Genomic DNA, 17,596 nt, shown 5'->3' with positions numbered 1-17,596 from the left:
CTATTTATCTGCTTCCACTCATTTTTCACTCTTTGGTTTGGGCCTCCATAAATAATCTCTCTGTAAGATACAGTTGGCCCCTGACCTACCATAGATCGACTTAATGATGAGGTAAGAGTGACAGGCATGCAGTAGAAATTGTACTTCTCCTGCAAGGCTGGTAGTGGTGACGAGCCTCAGGTCCCAGTCAGCCATGCATTTTCTTTTCTTTTTTTTTTTGAGATGGAGTTTTGCTCTTGCCCCCACGCTGGAGTGCAATGGTGCGATCTCGGCACACTGCAACCTCCGCCTCCCTGGTTCATGCGATTCTCCTGCCTCAGCCTCCTGAGTAGCTGGGATTACAGGCACGTGCCACCACGCCCAGCTAATTTTCGTATTTTTAGTAGAGACAAGATTTCTCCATGTTGGCCAGGCTGGTCTCGAACTCCTGACCTTGGCCTCCCAAAGTGCTAGGATTACAGTTGTGAGCCACCACGCCCAGCAGCCACACATTTTCAATTCATGATATTTTCAATTTATGGTGGGTTTATCAGGATGCAATGTTGTCGCAAGCCAAGGGGCATCTGTATACTGAAATCTCCCTTCCACATCAAGTTAAACACAGGGGAGAAAGGTCCCCTTTCTCCATAACTCTGAAACCAATGGCACAGGCACCCAACTTGCGTACTATGCCCTCTGGCTTAGGTGTTTTGTCAGAGGGCATGCTGCATTTCACACGTCCAACACTCCCCAGGCCAAAGCCTTAATTAAGTCACAGGAGTCTCCTTTGTAACCCTAGACCTCTCAGACTTGCTGTCCTCATATCCAGTCCTCCCTAGTAGATTGCTTTAAAAAAAAAAAAAAAAAGCCCAGCTTTATTGAGATATAATTCACATACTATACAATTCATCCATTGAAAGTGTACAACCTAATAGCTTTTATATATTGAGTTGTGCAATCAATTTTTAACATCTTTACCATCCCCCAACCCCAATCCTCTCACCCCTCATCCTGGGCGCTGTGAACACTTCTGCCAAGACAGCTCAGGGCCCTACTGCTTTCCCTCCTTGGGATTCTAGGGTATGGTTCAAGCTCACATCATTTTTCAGCTACGTCCATAACAAAGGCTTTCCTGATTTTAAGGCTAACAACTGCTCCTTTCTAAAATTGCTGACAGCACCTTGACAAACCACTCTGCAACATGACCTCCTCTCCTCCCCATCGTCTTCACACTGACTTCAGTCCCCACCAGCTATCTCTGTCTGCAGCCTTTATTTCGTGAGAGTGGACTGTGAGCTCTGTGAAGGTAGAGCCCTAGCTCAGTACACATCTATGCAGCCAATGAGACAATGAGAGGAAAAAAGACATCTCTGTTTTTTGTTTTGTTTGAGACAGGGTCTTACTGTCATCCAGCCTGGAGTGCAGTGGCGTGATGACAGCTCATTGCAGCCTCGACTTCCTGGGCTCCAGTGATCCTCCCACCTTAGCCTCTCAAATAGCTAGGACTACAGGTGCATGCCACCACACTCAGCTAATTAAAACTTTTTTGTGTGTGTAGAGACAGGGTCTCACTATGTTGCCTCGGCTGTTCTTTGAGCTCCTAGGTTCAAGTGATCCTCCTGCCTGGGCCTCCCAAAGTGATGGGATTACAGGTGTGAACAACTGCATCTAGTAAGACATCTGGTTTGGGCTATGAGCTCTCAGGAGTGAGAACTCGGTGTGGGGACTTGTTCTGCGTGACTATCGCATGGGCCTAAGAAGGCAGGTGCTCAATACATGCTTCTGATGGCAACAATCCATTTCATAATTCTGTTGGTAGCTTTATGGCCACCGTTCCTTCTGACAGCTCGGGCTCCTGTCACTGATGGAAGCCCTTGGGATCCAGCTTTCCACTCTTCCACATTCGAAGAACTCACCACTGTGGTCATCAATCTCCACCAAGAATCCTTCAGAGACTATTTAGACACAGATAATGCACTTCTTTATTTACCCGGGGGGCCAACCTGTAGCAACACAAGGCTACTTTTCATCTCAGCTCCTATGAGGCCTCTATCTTTGATGTGGAAATGAGTGAATCTACTTGGGAGGACTGGATATGAGGACAGCAAGTCTGAGAGGTCTAGGGTTACAAAGGAGACTCCTGTGACTTATTAGAGCTTTGGCCTGGGGGGTGTTGGATGTGTGAAATGCAGCATGCGCCCCTGACAAAACCTGAACCCTCTTTGGCCTGCAGACTGCTAGGCCCTGCACTGCCTGGCAAATCACTAACACTAATTCCTAGCTTCATTTAGTAGCAAATTCATTGGTAATCTGGTAATAGCATTAATGTTCACGAGGTAGTCATGGAGCACTGGACTCATGTCCAATGAGTTTAAAAATAGAACGTTCTCTTTAGTTTCTCATTTGCTGATAATCATGACTTCCTGCTCCAGAACTCTGAAGTGTTCAGCAGTTACTACCAAATTTAAAAAGGGCAGAGAAGGGATTATTCATCCCATTGTATGAATTAGAAACCAAAGCACACAGAGGTTAAGTTGCTCATAATTACCAGTTGCTAGAAAACGGATTCCCCAGGGATAGGAATCATGTCTGATTCATCTTTGATGTGGAAATGAGTAACTTGGTACAGTGTTGAGAACTCTGGCCCTACTAAGTGCCTAATGGCAAGAACACTACCGTAAGCACTGAATTAAGGCAGAAAAATAAGGAAAATGGAGGTAAGGGAAGCCCTGGTTTTAACCACTGAAGAGGTCGGTGGAAGTCACAAACTTCTAGGAAATGGCCAGAAAGTAAGTACAGCGTGCCCACATGTTAAAAAAATTGTAAGTGACAGGTGCTGATCGGGGTTGGGTGAAATGTAAGGGCGTCCTGGAAGAAGTGACTTTTGGGTAAGGTTTCAGGGCACATGATGGGCAAAGACAGCGGAATGGAGCACCTTAGAGGTATGGTCTTCGCATTGTGTGAGGGCCCTACAAGAAATGACTTGTGTTGGCCGTACTCTCTGCTCACTCCCCCTCACCCCAGCTCAGCCCAGACAGGCCTGCGTTCCCTTCCTGGTCTCCGCCTTGCTCCTCATGTTGGTACCACCCACTCCTCAGTCTCTATCATCATATATTGAAAGTCTACAATGTGATGTGCCTCACAAAATGTTCCCTGAGAACCCCAAGCAGATATGATTTTTCAGTCCTTCAACCTCCTACACCCTGGATTTGTACCTCTGTTGTGGTACCTTCCACGGCCTGCCTTGAACTAGCCATTCAGATCTGTGCCTCTTCCTTGTGTGCGTTCCTTGAAAGAAGAGCTGTACTGTGCTCATCTTTGTACCCTAGGAAGCACCTTGTGCAGCATTTTTTTGCTTAGTAGGCTCTTTTTTTTTTTTTTTTTTTTTGAGAAGGAGTTTTGCTCTTGTCACCCAGGCTGGAGTGCTGGGTTCAAGCGACTCTCCTGCCTCAGCCTCCCAAGTAGCTGGGATTACAGGTGCCTACCACCACACCCAGCTAATTTTTGTATTTTTAGTAGAGATGTGGTTTCACCATGTTGGCCAGGCTGGTCTCCAGCCTCTGACCTCAGGTGATCTAACCGCCTTTGCCTCCCAAAGTGCTGGGATTACAGGCGTGAGGCGCTGTGCCCAGCCCTTAGTAGGCTCTTGGAAAGCATTTACCAAACAGTACTGAAAAAAAAGAAGGGAGAGGTTCAAAGCTATTTAATGAGCTGTGTGTGCTGAGACTTTCATGGCTGGGGCAGAAGTGAAAACATCAGGAAATGGGGAAGGACTGTGCCTTGGAGGGCGAGCTGATGGTAGGCATACAGGCCAGCCAGAGAAGTCAGATATGATGGGCTACAGAGTGTCAGCCAGCACTGTGCAGGAAAACGTCATGAATCAGAATATGCAAACAGCCAAATGATGGACACATCGGCTTAGAGCATCAAGAAGCAGGTAGACTGCATAGCTGGAAGACCAGGGCATCAGCCTACGTGAGAAGGGGAAGGGAAGAGAAGAGGCCCCTGGAGGTCACAAACACAGGAACCCGGAGTGGAACTCATTCATTTACTCACTCAAGAGAGATGTCTTGAACAGCTAACTGTGCCAGGTGCTGTGCTGGGACAGCAAAGATAAAACAGTCTACATAATCGAGGTGCTTATAATCTAATGAAGTTAATCAATATGAAATTATTTTTGAAAAATGTAATAATGACTATTATAAAGGACCTTTCAAACTGTACTGAGTGCTGTGGGAACCCAGAAGAAGGCTGGACTAAGTCTATTTGGGGGGTGGGGTCAGGAATGCTTAAAGAAAATGTAACATCTGAGCTGGATTTTGAAGGAGTTTGACAGGCTGAAAAGGACATTCCAAGCAGAGGAGATAAGAGCATGCACAAAGGCACAGAAAAGTCAACTTGGAGAGAACAACAGTGGGACATCAGTATCACTAATGGAAACATTAGAAAGGGGTAAGGGGAGGCTTTTTTTTTTTTTTTTTGGCTTATTAGATCACAGCTCTCGGTAGATCATATTATTTTTGATTGATTACTACATACTAGGCATTGCGTGAGGCAGTCTGGATAATAACTACTGCTATCATTACCCACCTACCAGAGAGGAGCAGCTGGTGTTACTGAGAACTTACTATGTGTCAGGATAGTGCCAAGGGTTTTCTGTATATTAACTCCTTTACTTCTCAGAAATATTGAGAAGCAGGGGCCAGGCGCTGTGGCTCACACGTGTAATCCTAGCACTTTGGGAGGCTGAGGCGGGCGAATCACTTGAGGCCAGGAGTTTGACAGCAGCCTGGCCAACATGGTGAAACCCTGTTTCTACTAAAAATACAAAAATTAACCAGGAGTGGTGGTGCACACCTGTAACCCCAGGTACTCGGGAGGATGAGGCAGGAGAATCACTTGAACCTCAGAAGCAGAAGTTGCAGGGAGCCAAGATCACGCCACTGCACTCAGCCTGGGGGACACAGCAAAACTCCATCTCAAATAATAATAATAATAATATTGAGAGGCTGGGATTCTTACCCTCATTTTAGATGAGGAAGCTGGCTCAGGCAGAACAAGCTCCTCAAGGCTAGTGGGTGGCAGAACTGGGACTCAAACCCTAGTCCATGCTCTTTTCATGCTACCATGTTTGTGTGGGTATAGATTTCAGAGCTGTCTGGAGAACAAAGGAAAACGTTAAATATTAGAGTGATAGGGAGGCTCAAGAATGGAGCTTAGCAAAATTAAGTTTCTCTAATTAGGTCAGAAGTACCCCTGGTGATTTTTTCCATTTTCATACTTTTCTCCATCATCTGATCTTCTTTTAACCAGGCAGGTACACACTGCACCTTCTAGTTTCTCTATATTGTCATTTAGAAAGGACAAACTCAAGAGAGCAATGCCAAACTCCACTTTCTTCTCTTTCCTCAGAACTTCAAGACTCTGACAATGTTCAATTCGACATTCTACTTTTAGCCATATGGCCACATGATTTGAAAGTGAAATTTTCAAATGTAGATCTGAGATATGACTATAGCTCATCTCCAAGAAAGGCATCATCACTGCTGCATTGAACATGCACAGAGATGAAACAGAGATTGGCTTCTGAAGACGAAGTTTCTGCCCTGACAGTTTTAGAAGTGCCATAGAAACCAGCATGCAGTGAAGTTGACTGTTGTCAGAATAGCACCTTATCTAGCCTGTTACAACTCTGTGGCATGGAATATTTACTGTTAAATGGATTCAGGGAAGCCAAACATAAATGTGTACTCAGTGTTTAAAAGGAAATAAAATAAGCAGAATGATTATGGAAAACGAGAAAGTGAGAAAGTGTGGGCACAGTTCTCTATCTTCTCAAGTTTTGGTCTGTTTTAAAAAGAAGATGGCATCACCTTTATTCTCTCCCATCTTACTCCATACAGACAGTGTCGACTTCTAAATGGATTAATACACTTCTGACTCCTTTTATGGGTCCCCAAGATGCCACATAAAAAGCTGATCTTGAGATAAGGACTCGAGACGATTCCTTGGCTATCTGTGTGTGATGAGGTAGAGCTGGCCATCTGAAAGAACTTCGAAGGGTGCCTGAAACTCCAAAATGGCTGTTGTCAACTTCACTCATGATCGGATGGCTAGGATTCAGTCTCTGGAGAAGCAATGTAAAAGTTCTAGAAAAAAATTATCATCACAAGCTTCTCCCTGCCTTATACCTTCCCTCATCAAAGGTTCTGGAGGAAGTGAAGGAGTCTGATCTATAATACTCTGACCATTACGCACTAAAGATATACAAGTGGACTTGTTTCTCTAGTGGTAGGGAAAAACTGAATTATGCCCCACTGACCAATGAGACATATTTTAAAAATGGCTAGACAAAGAACAGAGGGAAGTTAGCTGGCCCGTGTGGAGATCATACCTGCAGCCCAACCTCCTTAGCACATGGAGACTGAACTAACAGGTTACAAATATCCCATTCTAAAGAAGGCACCCAGCTTCCCCTTGCCTACTTTCCCTCTCAAGAGACCTTGTGTGAGCGCAGGAAGCATTCAAATTAGATACTGGAACTCCTCTGAACTATGATATATATTAAAATTCTACAAATAAGTTCCTCTGCCAAGGTGGAACAGAGTACTAAGAAGATGGGATCAGATTCCAGATCAAATACTAATTTACTAGTGTCCTTAGGCGAGTCATTTAACTTTTCTTGGCCTCAGCTTCTTCGTTTGGAAACAGAAAGCCTGCACTAGACCAGGGAAGGCAAACAGGGTTCATCCCAAGTGCCAACTCAACCCACTGCAGTGAGTACAGAGTATGATACAAAAAACTGTCGTGAAGCTGAGGCGAAGCTCAGTGGGAAACAGCCCTGAAATCATTAGCAATGCCCACCCTGACTGCAGGAGGGGAGAGTGGCAGTGTGCCTCACCCCTGTTTCCCTGATCCGGTGCTCTTGAAGGCCCTTTTGGCTCTGATAATCTGTGGCATGTCTAGCCAGCTGTAACAGATTTCTACCTGCATATGGGTATGTGGATGGATTCAGGATGTTGGCTGATGGTGTTCCCAGAGAGAGGAGCTGCTACGAGAAATGCCTCAAGCTGGAGACACACATCACCACCGCAACAGGACATGATGGCCAACACTGATGATTAACTCATCCTTTCACCAATAAATTCATCTTCCCTGTGACAGAGACACAATCCCTGGATCTGCTGTGACATTAGGCCATTTTAAGACAACAGGGGCATGCAAATCATGTACGCTTCAAATGGGAATATGATGAACAGAGATTAAAGGGACGTTCCAAGAATCCAGTAACTTCCTTAAGTGTCGTAAATATTTCTCACTTTACAAAACTTCAGAGTGAAAATCTATATGTACGTTGGACTGTATCTGAACAAGACAGGAGAGTTAAGATTTAAAGGGAGTCTTCCACAATTCAATTCACTCAACTCTCACCTTCGAAGAGTCTGAAGGTGACTGCCTTCTTTGTGAAGCGATGACAACTCAGCATTCATGCAGCATTTTTTACTGTGCAAAGCAGGGCACCTGCATTAATCTTACCTGCTGTACATGCCCTGTGTTGGGTATGTACAACAAATAACATTTTCAGATTTCACAGATGGAAAAATTGAGACAGATGCCAAATGACTACCATTGGGTTTCAGTTGGAGACTTGAGTGGAATGTGATTCCATAGTCCCAGGCCTTCTCTATTAGTTCTTTCATGCTGGCAAGAGATGACAGCAAAAACCGAATCCTAACAATAGTGAAATTTCTCGAGTCCTTACTGAGTGCCAGGCACTGTGCTAAGCACTTTCACGGATTTCTCATTTTTCCTCGCAAGAATTCCAAGAGGTAAAAACTATTACTATTTCTACTTTTCAAATGGGAAACTGAGGCTTAAAGAGATGAATCTCTCCTAAGGCCAAAAAGCTCACGGGGAACAGGAAACAGAACAGAAACAGGACAGAAACCCATGCAAATTTGGCTCCAAGGCTGTGTTCACTTTCACAGTTCAAAAAAGGAAAAAGTCTGTGTTTTATGGACTTTTCATAGTATTAGCATATAAACAAATAGATGGGATATTTTTCTTTATGCCATATCTGGAGACTAACGCAAACCAGTAGCATTAAAATGTAAGGTCACCTAGCTTTTTGGCCTATAGTTTCTCTATAAATTCAAGAAAATTTTAAAAGGGAAACAAAAATCTATAGCTACACCAGCAAATTCCACATGCAATCTGAGACAGCTAAAAAAAAAAAAAAAAAGAGAGAGATACTCTGATAGGTTTTGTTTTGTTCATTCCATAAGAGAGGGCTAGAATAAAAACTTAGATGGTAATTCAGTGAATGGTGCATTAAGTAGAACAGATTGCAATTCACAGCAGCATAAGCCTGTTTGGGGGCTGCTAAAATAAACAGATTCATCTCCAAAGATACACAAGGAGGTGGTATGTGTAGCGCCAAGGTGCCATTTCTGCAGGGTTGTGTGTGTGTATTTCCCCCTCTTCCAGCCACATACTCACTTTACATGTTAATCTGTCCTTGGGAGCACTACCAAATCACCATCTTTCCACATGCCTCCATCTCTTTCAGCAGTTAAGTCGCAAGCCCTCCAAATAAGCATGCGGATGTCATTTCTAATCTGCACCTGACAGGCAGTGAGCTGCCCCTTGCTGATAAAAGGAGACAGTCATAAAAGAGGCTGCTATGAAGCCAACATGAACCTCTCTTGCCTTAATAACACGGGACATGACTCAGAGCCGAAACCTGAAGCCTCCACTCGGTCTCTAGTCATGGATGGGAATTGCCTCACTATTCGGAAAATGCTAGTTGCTTTCTTCCAAAGCAAGGGGAGAAACTTGAACCACGGGAGAGGGAAGTAACTAGAGATGGGAGAAGCATCAACACCAGCAAAATAAATCTTCCTCCAAAAGCTTCTAAAATAGGGCAGACTATTAGAGAAGAATCCTAGAAACTGCAAGTCTTTTAGCTGGGGAAACTGAGGCTGGAGAATCAGTAAAAGAAAATTCTTTCAAAAATGCACAGCTAACTGATGGCAGTTTTGGTAAGAATCCAAGGCTCTCAGGCCACAGCTTTGCCCACAAACAAGTGACTGGCTACATGTTAGTTCTGTCTCAGCACAAATGCATGTTGCAGGCTTTTACAAACAATCTCATTAATCTTCAAAATGACCCTATAATAAAGCTATCATGAAAATGGACACACACACACAGGGCAAGGCATTTCCCAAGTGAACAGAGATCACGTGTGGCAGAGCTGTGATTTAACCTTGGGCTTGCATGACGCCATACTCATGTTCCTTCCATATTACCATGATGCCGCCATCACAAGTGTGATGCAAATTCTAAATTTACTTAAATTCAGTCAATTTCTAAATTTACATCCCCCGCTAAAAAAAAAAAAAACCCAGACTGCTCATTTGAATTTTGACAACTTATACTCTGGTCTTGAGAGAATCAGTACTTCTGTGATAGCGATGCAATAATATAAGGCTGAAAACGACAACTCTACTGGAGAAAAGGAGAAAGTAAATAAGATTAGTCCCTATTTGTGAAGACTGAGTTAGTTTAGAGGGAGAGACAGATAAGCATACAGGCCCAAAATACTTGTAATAATAGCTACCACTTAGGGCATACTTCCCTGTGCCAGGAAATATTCCAAGTGATTTACATATACTACATTTACTTAATCCTCCCCACAATCCTACATGATAGGTACTATTATTCTCATCCTTTCACTGATGAAGAAACTGAAGCAGAGAGTTTAAGTAACTTGCTTGTAATCACCCAACTGGTAGGAGTCAGAACCAGGATTTATGTCTACACAGTCTGGCTCCAGAGTCCCTGATCTTCAGTCTGAGGCTGGAGTGCAAGGGTGCACTTAGGGCACACAGGAGGGGCTCCAGGTGGTCTCAGGGAAGACTTTCTGCAGAAGCTGTCAGAGAAATGCTAAGCAGAATGCTTAGTATACGACAGACACTCAATACATGTTTATTGACTAATTTGTTTGCCAAAATTCTGAAGGATACAGAGTAATACATTAGCCAGCTTCATGAAAGGGATGTGGAAAAGATGGCACAGAGAGGTATTCTGGGCAGAGTTCAGAGCAATGGGCCAATGTCTAGAAGGTCTGAGAAAGCACAAGGTCAGGAAGCGTGAGTGGTACAGAATGGCTTTTGCACATCACGAGGGTGAGGGATGTAGCTAGAGCAGCCAGCAGGGGCCAAACTGGGCGAGGCACCATGAGGCCAGCGCAGGAAGTTAGACTGCATCCCGAGGGCGATGCAAGGCCACTGTTTACTGTGTTTGGGTGGAGAAGTGCATACATGAATTTTCATTTTAGAAAAATCTCTGGCTGCTGTGTAGAAAATGAACTGGAGGGCCCAAACCTACAGATAGGCAGACTAGTTAGTTAAGCGGGTGCTGCACTAATGGAAGAAAACAAATGATGGTAGCCTGAATGTAAGTATTGGTAGCAAAGAGAGAGAAAAGTGGATAGGCTGCAGAGATATCAGAGGTAAAGCTGACCAGACTATGAGAGGTGGGAGGTGGAGGGAGAGGAGTAAACAGATGATGCCTAGGTTTTTGATCTGGTCAAACTGGTAAACTGCCCTAATATGGGGAGTAGGGGAAGAGATTATACAGGGCTAGGGACACAAGCCTGGTTTTGGACTCGCTAAGTCAGAAGAGCCTATGGGTGATGTCCAGGTGGCAGCTGGCTACATGAGTCTGCAGAGATTCGGGAGGCCCTGGCACTTAGCCCCGATCTCATCAGACCTTGCAACCAGCCTATGAGCTTGGTAGGGGGAGAGCATATTAGCACCACTGAATGAGGACAGAGAGGATCAGGAAGGCGAAATAGTGCCCAAGGTCATACTGCAAGGTAAGTGGCAGAGGTGTGGGACCAGAATTCAGGTCCTCTGACTTCTCTTCCAAGAGTAAAAAGGATGATTGTGATTGGCAAGGGGGCAGGCAGGGAGGCAGTAGCGGGTGAATGAGCAAATGGTCGAAACTGGGTATGAGAGTGGTAAAAGCACCATGTCCTCTGCCCCCAGCCCCCTTTGTCACTAGCTTTTACTGACTGTAAGCTGTGTTTTGGCAAATCTATGGACTGAGAAAGTTTGGGAACCACAGGTTTAAAGAAGAGCCTAGGCTAGGCGCAGTGGCTCAGGTCTGAAACTCCAGTACTTTGCGAGGCTGAGGGATGAGGTTTGCTTGAGCACAGGAGTTTGAGAACACTCTGGGCAAAATAGCAAGACCTCATCTCTACAAAAAAATGCAAACATTAGCTGGGCATGGTGGCACGCACCTGAGGTCTCAGCTACTCGGGAGGCTGGGGCGGGAGGATTACTTGAGCCCAGGAGTTTGAGGCTGCAGTGAGCTGTGATCACACCATGCCACTGCACTCCAGCCTGGGTAACAGAATAAGATCCTGTCTCAAAAAAAAAAAAAAAAAAAAAAGCTGGCAGTGGGAAGGGAGCTGGGAGGAACTCTCAGCAGGATTCTTTTTCAAAGCTTGCCCCAGAATATTCCAGCAAGTTAGCAGAAGAATCGATGGCAGCCTCACACTTTCACTGTCTACTATCTCACCCAGTGTGTTAGGCGCACGTACCCCACACATTCACTCCTGCACTTCACCCCCTTCCATATAAATCTTTAAATGAGCTTCGAATGCAAAGGACAAAGTCTGTTTAAGACATCAAGTCCTGTGGATACTGTTTCATTACAAGGAGTCCATCTTTTTCTTTTCAGGTAAAGCCTGGAATGATTTAACTGTGACAAAATTAGCATGCAATTTGTAAGTCATTACGGTGCAAAGTATGTGGTAAGAACACTTATTGAACAAACCTGCTGAGTATAATTTTCCCAGGAACTAAAAAAGAGAAAACCTCTCTCCAAGGCTCTCCTCCCTCTTTCAGAAAAATTCCTGCTAGTACCTATATAATTATGTCTTCTTTCTGACAGTCAAAAGCCAGGCATGCTCTGTACACTTAGCCAATGGAAACGGGAAGGAATCAACAAGAAGTCAGGATGCCTTCCCAACAATAGGCATCTTAGTATTTTCTGGGCTTCAAGTCATTCGGAGAGTCAGCTGAAACCTGCTGAGACAAGAACCCTGGATATTTACGGATCACAAGAACTGCTGCTCACTAGATGGGTCTCAAGAATTACATGCCCTTGAAAAGTTCAGGTCAAATCTTGTTCACCAGAAACCCCTAGGGTATGTCCAGAGACATTATGGACCTGGAATCTCACAGACTTTGAATACAACATAAAAGCAGAAGGCCACTGCCCAAGACATGGAAGTCTTTGCTAGTTACAGATTATTGTAATACATGATTTGAACTGAATGTGTATAGAATTATCTGTCAGTCCTGTTGATTCTTCCAAGTAGAAGTATTTTTCCTTGTGAAATATTGCTATAGTTATGCCACAGGATCCACAGAACTGTATTTAAATATTTTTGGTGACAGGTCTAATCACAGAGAAAACAAAAATCAGGGTTAAAAATTAGTGTTAAGGAATAACGTGGAAAGTGCAGGGTGACTCGCCCTATCTTCCTTAATACTCACAGACAGATATTAATTTCACCTAATGAGCAGTGGTCTTTCATTTACTGAATGTCAAGCACGATGTCCTGAGAAGACGATGAACAGGAGAGATTACAGTCCCAGAGACACAGAATAAACAAATAAATGAAATAATTACAGGTTCTGAAGCAGCTGGGGAGAGAGGGCTCTCTTACAAATGGTAATCACTGAAAGCCTCTCTGAGGAGGCGACATTTTACTGAGACCTGATAGGAGAGAGGAGGCTCAGGGCAGAAGGGAGTGGCAAATGTAAAGAAGGAAAGAAAGGCTGTGTGGCAGGAGGGGCCTAGTGGCAGGAGAAGGGGTTGGAGAAGCAGGGAAGAGTCAAGTCATGCAAAACCTTGCAGTAGCAGGGAATGAGGACAGTGGGTGTGTACACGTGTGCGGGGGCGGGGCAGGGGGACACAAACAGTCCTTGTAGAGAAAAGAAAGCTAAAGGTTCTCTGACCACCTTCTGTGTGCCAGGCCCTGTGCAAGCAGCTTTCGTGCATAATACATTCACCGACACCATATCCCTACATACATAACTTCTCAAAGTACACAAACTGGGACATACACCTTAAACACAAAACAAACACCATCCCGGAAGAAAATAAGGATAGGGCAGTTCAACTGTTTGCCCACAGTCGGAGAACCAGGAAAAAGCCTGGCTATAAAACCCACGCTCTTCTTCTCACACCCTCCACTCATGGAAGGTACCCCCTCCTCTCCCCCTTCACTTGGCTTCCCACTGCTGCTCCTTTGCTGTTTCACTCCAGGCTGGAAATGCCCTAGACATCCCTAGCTTTTTAGGTTCAGCACAAATGCTCAGCCACAAAACTAGCCCCCCTAGAGTTTAGGGTGACTCTGGCCTTAGATGACCTCTCCCCACTCCCTGGATCCTCCAGCCTTCGTCTGCGGCACCATCTCTAGGCCCATTCTTTTCTTGGCACTTTCGCTTCTCACCCCCAATCGGTGTCTGGCCTTGCACATTCCCAGAGTGGTCACCTCATCAACATTTGCCAAATGACTAGATTCTCTCTAGTGACCTGGTCAACTGCAAACCATGGGCACTTGCACTGTGCCCAGAGAAGTCTGAAGTTCACAGGGAAGGTGATAGCTGAGACAATAAAAATACCAATACTTGAGCCTGTTATCTTAGGTTTTTTGGTTGCAGACTTGGTGAGGTGTGTGAGAGATTATTCACTACTGATCTGATAGTCAATGTCTTCAAAATGCCTGAAAAATAAGCATTCAATTCAAGTAGACAAATATTTGCTGAGCTCCCAATTGGTGTAGGACATTCAAATTTAATGGGGGGCAAGGAGACAAACTGTCTGCAACTTCAGAGAGAAGACGGCATGAGGCAGAGGTGAAAAGGAGGTCGTGTTATTCTAAGTCACTTTACACCTGTGAGGCGGCTTCATCTGCTAGGATGGCGCCTGAGTGCTGGCAGCAAACACTGCTCACAAACACATCCCTCACCCCTACCCGCCCTGGCTCTCTGCATAACACTGAGGCTGCTGAGCACTAATGGCCTTGGAATGTTTGCCAGTGCCCAGCAAAACGGCTTTGGCATCAAGGAGACAGATGTTTGTCAGGGAAAGGCACGGCCTTGGTGCCCGTGGCACACAGCAGCTCTGTGAATGCCGGGAGAGTGGCTGCAGTGATTACTCTCTGTCAGTGCTAATCAATTTCACACCCTCTTCAATGCTGATAATAGATAATCTTTTGGGAAGCAGGCCAAGTTTCCTAACAGCTATGTGCAAACTGCTCCCTGACACCTAGCCACTTACTCGGTCTCCCTCAAAAAAAGTCTAAGCTGCACCTCAAATAAAGCATCTGATGGTGCCAATGCTCTCTTCTGCTAGGCGACTCCTTCTGCAAGGAGGATGCTCTCAGGAAAAGGACTGCTTACTAAAAAGGCTACTAAAAAGGCTTACTAAAAGGCTTACTAAAAAATTACACAAGAATTCCAAAGGAAGCTAGGAAATTCTAGCGGCAGCAGCAGCGGCAACTTCTACTTACAGAGCAAAGTACTTTCTATACTTTATGCTTAGTCTTCATAATAACCTTTAACGGGAGGCATTTTGTTTTTATTTTTTGAGACAGGGTGTCGCTCTGCCACCCAGGCTGGAGTGCAGTGGCACAATCTCGGCTTGTTGCAACCCTTACCTCTCAGGCTCAAGTGACTCTCATGCCTCAGCCTCCCGAGTAGCTGGGATTACAGGTGTGCGCCATCACACCCAGCTAATTTTTGTAGTTTTAGTAGAAATGGGGTTTTGCTTTGTTGGCCAGACTGGTCTCAAATTTCTGACCTCAAGTGATCTGCCCACCTTGGCCTCCCAAACTTCAGGCATGAGCCACTGTGTCTGGCCCAAAAGGGAGGTGTTTTTATTCTAATTTTACAGATGAGAAAACAAAACTTAGGAAGGTCACCTTGATTATCCAAGATCTCAGAGCTAGAAGTGGCAAGATTACCTTTTCTACTAGACTGCTGCACCTCTATCTAGAAGACCAGTCAGTCACTGACCAACCTATCACTGCTCTTTTAGTTCATTCCATCGTCCAAAAATGGCAGAGTTACCAAAGGATGTTTAACTTAACCTGAGGCAATGAAGGAAAACATGAAGCTTGAGGGGTTGGATCATCTTGGCTAGTATCACTTTATCGCCCAGAAACTGAGGCTACATGAGGCATAGTGACAAGCAGTGATTTAAAGGCGGTGCTTGCTCTTAAATCCTAGGTCCCCTGAATCCCAGGTCTTCCTTTTGCCACCCCTCAAAACCTCCCTAGCAGATAACATCACGGATTCCATCAAGGCTGGAGTTCTAACTGTCTGATAGCTGTTTCCTTATAAAAGTCCAGGGAATTTTAAGTTGTTTCTAATTATCATTCAGATAAAGAGAAGGAGTACATTATTCCCGCAATTTAACAACCACTGAGTGTCCTTCATGCCCAAGTTACTGTATAGGGTAGAAAAGATGGAAACGGAAAGTTTAATTAAAGAACAAAGGGGTTGGGGTGAATTGGAATGAAAGAATTGTGGTGGAACATGCTAGTATCTAAAGTGCAGCCTCAGAATTTAGAGTCTCTGCCTTTTATCTTGCAGTAGTATCACTGTATAAAAGAAGAAAGCCCCAGTTAATCAATTCAATCAATCCACAAACTTCTGAGGACTTACTCAGTTTAGGGATCATAGGGAAATCACAAAAATGAAAAGCACAGCTACCTATCTGCTGGTGTTCATGAATGAAGGTACATTTTATGAAAGGGGAGAGGTGGATAAGAAGTGGCAAAGAGAAACAGGACAGATAACAAGGTCACTGTCTCCCCACATCCCCACAGCCCTAGTCTCTCACTCTGGCCTGAGGCATGCCTCGAGGGAAAATGCTGGTGTAATTCCCAATGCACACGGTAGCCTTAGCTGGATGGTCCCAACACAGGGGAGGGGAGGGCTGTACTAAAATTAGTCCTTCCACCAGTGAAGTTCAAAAGCCTCAAGTGTATCTTTAAGACAAGACTGAAAAGAAGGATGAAGTGATGCGGCAAAACAAGATCACAAGGAAAATGAGGTCTCCTGTAGACTTGGAAAAAAGTAAGCCAGGCGTCATTTTATAATGTGACTGAAGACTTGGGAAGTGTCTTGTAGGGGAGCAAATACAAATCAGACATTAAACAGTGACAGGAAAACTTACCCTAATTAAGGAATACAGATGGAAAGCTACAGTGGCCAGAGATGGTGAACGAAATGGAAGGAGGTGAAAAACACAGAGGGTGGGATAACACCATAGTAAGCACAGCCCCTCAAGAAAAAACGTCCAGCAGATGTCACTTCTCTCAGCAACCATCAACATGAGAAAACAAGGGTCAGCCCTTCAGAACCTGCAGTTTGGCTCGGCTGCAATGCATCTGAGCTTCTGTTCTCTAGGTCTCCAGTTTTCCATCTGTAAATGGGGTAACTGGATTCCAGGACCATTCAGTTTCCTTCTAGCTCCTCTACGCTGTGATCACCCTTCCTCAGCATGCCTCCTTCAGGATTTCAGAAGCCACCAAGTGTGAGTACTAAGACATGCTCTGCCAACATGGTACCAGGTCACAGCCTTGTACTTTGGCCAGATTTTCGAAGAGAAGCTCTTGTCAAGGGTGCCTGTGCTGTCCACCCAGACTCCCAGGTCAGACCTGGATGGATGCCTTTCTTCCTGAAAGGCTATCACTCATGTCAGAAGAGCAGTCATAACCACTTGGCAGACCATCATCTGCTCTACTTCTGTAACATGTTAGATGGCACTGCTGCCCTTACCTATCCTGTGGGGAGATGGGAGGAACACAAGGGACCCAAATGGAGGGCAAGTCAATAGCTGGCAAAAGTGAGGCAGGGATACGTACGTGTTTTTCCCCTTCAATCTTCTTGTCCGCCACCTGCATTGCACCCAGATATTTAAAATGCAACTCCATTAGTCTGTCAACCTGAAAGAGAGATTTCACAGGCTTGAGTGAGAAGGAAAGACAACGCACAGCAAGAGAACAGTGGCACTCCTATTCATCTCACTGTCGCTCCCTCACAAAGGGAGACCCGCTCCGGCACTCCTTATAGCGGATGAGAGAAGCTTTGCTTAGGGACACATCAGGAATGGATCAAAGAGCTGGGGCAGAACAAAGCAAACACTTAGGATGAATGCAGTTTGAACCAGGCCCATTCCCGAAAGGAGGCTACGCATTCTCAGCCCTTCTAGAACTCCCAGGAATGTACGTTGTTAAAAACAAATAAACAAATAAAAATTCAAGTCCCTTCTTGCCAAGAGAAGGAGCTTGAAGTTACACACTTGATATTCACTTGGAACTTTACAGAAATTTCTTTTTTCAAACTGAAACCTTTCATGTTCAGATTCTGCCCCAGAGCTGATCTTTTTTTAAAAATGCCTGAGTAAAATCTTTTTAGTAGCTTTTGAGTCAGAAGAGAGAGCAAGAAAACCTCCTTCAGCAACTTTTAAAAAAGCCCTGACTTTTGCTTGGCAATAACTTAAAAACTGGTTTTAAGTTGAGCAAAGT

General features: G+C 44.8%; 1 protein-coding gene across 2 annotated transcripts in view; it reads right to left on the bottom strand.

The window, feature by feature from the left end:
• CTNNBL1 (catenin beta like 1) overlaps positions 1–17,596 on the bottom strand; it is a 180,390-nt gene that overhangs the window by 14,103 nt on the left and 148,691 nt on the right. For both annotated transcript variants that reach the window (XM_002830285.4, XM_054541781.1), the window contains exon 13: positions 16,934–17,014. In XM_002830285.4, the coding sequence (XP_002830331.1) occupies positions 16,934–17,014 (81 nt within the window). The remainder of the gene's footprint in view (positions 1–16,933; positions 17,015–17,596) is intronic.

The sequence above is a fragment of the Pongo abelii genome, chromosome 21 (assembly GCF_028885655.2).
Source record: "Pongo abelii isolate AG06213 chromosome 21, NHGRI_mPonAbe1-v2.0_pri, whole genome shotgun sequence".
Taxonomy (NCBI): Eukaryota; Metazoa; Chordata; class Mammalia; order Primates; family Hominidae; genus Pongo; species Pongo abelii.
Note: the sequence above shows the minus strand (reverse complement) of the source record. Positions and strands in the feature narration are given on the sequence as shown.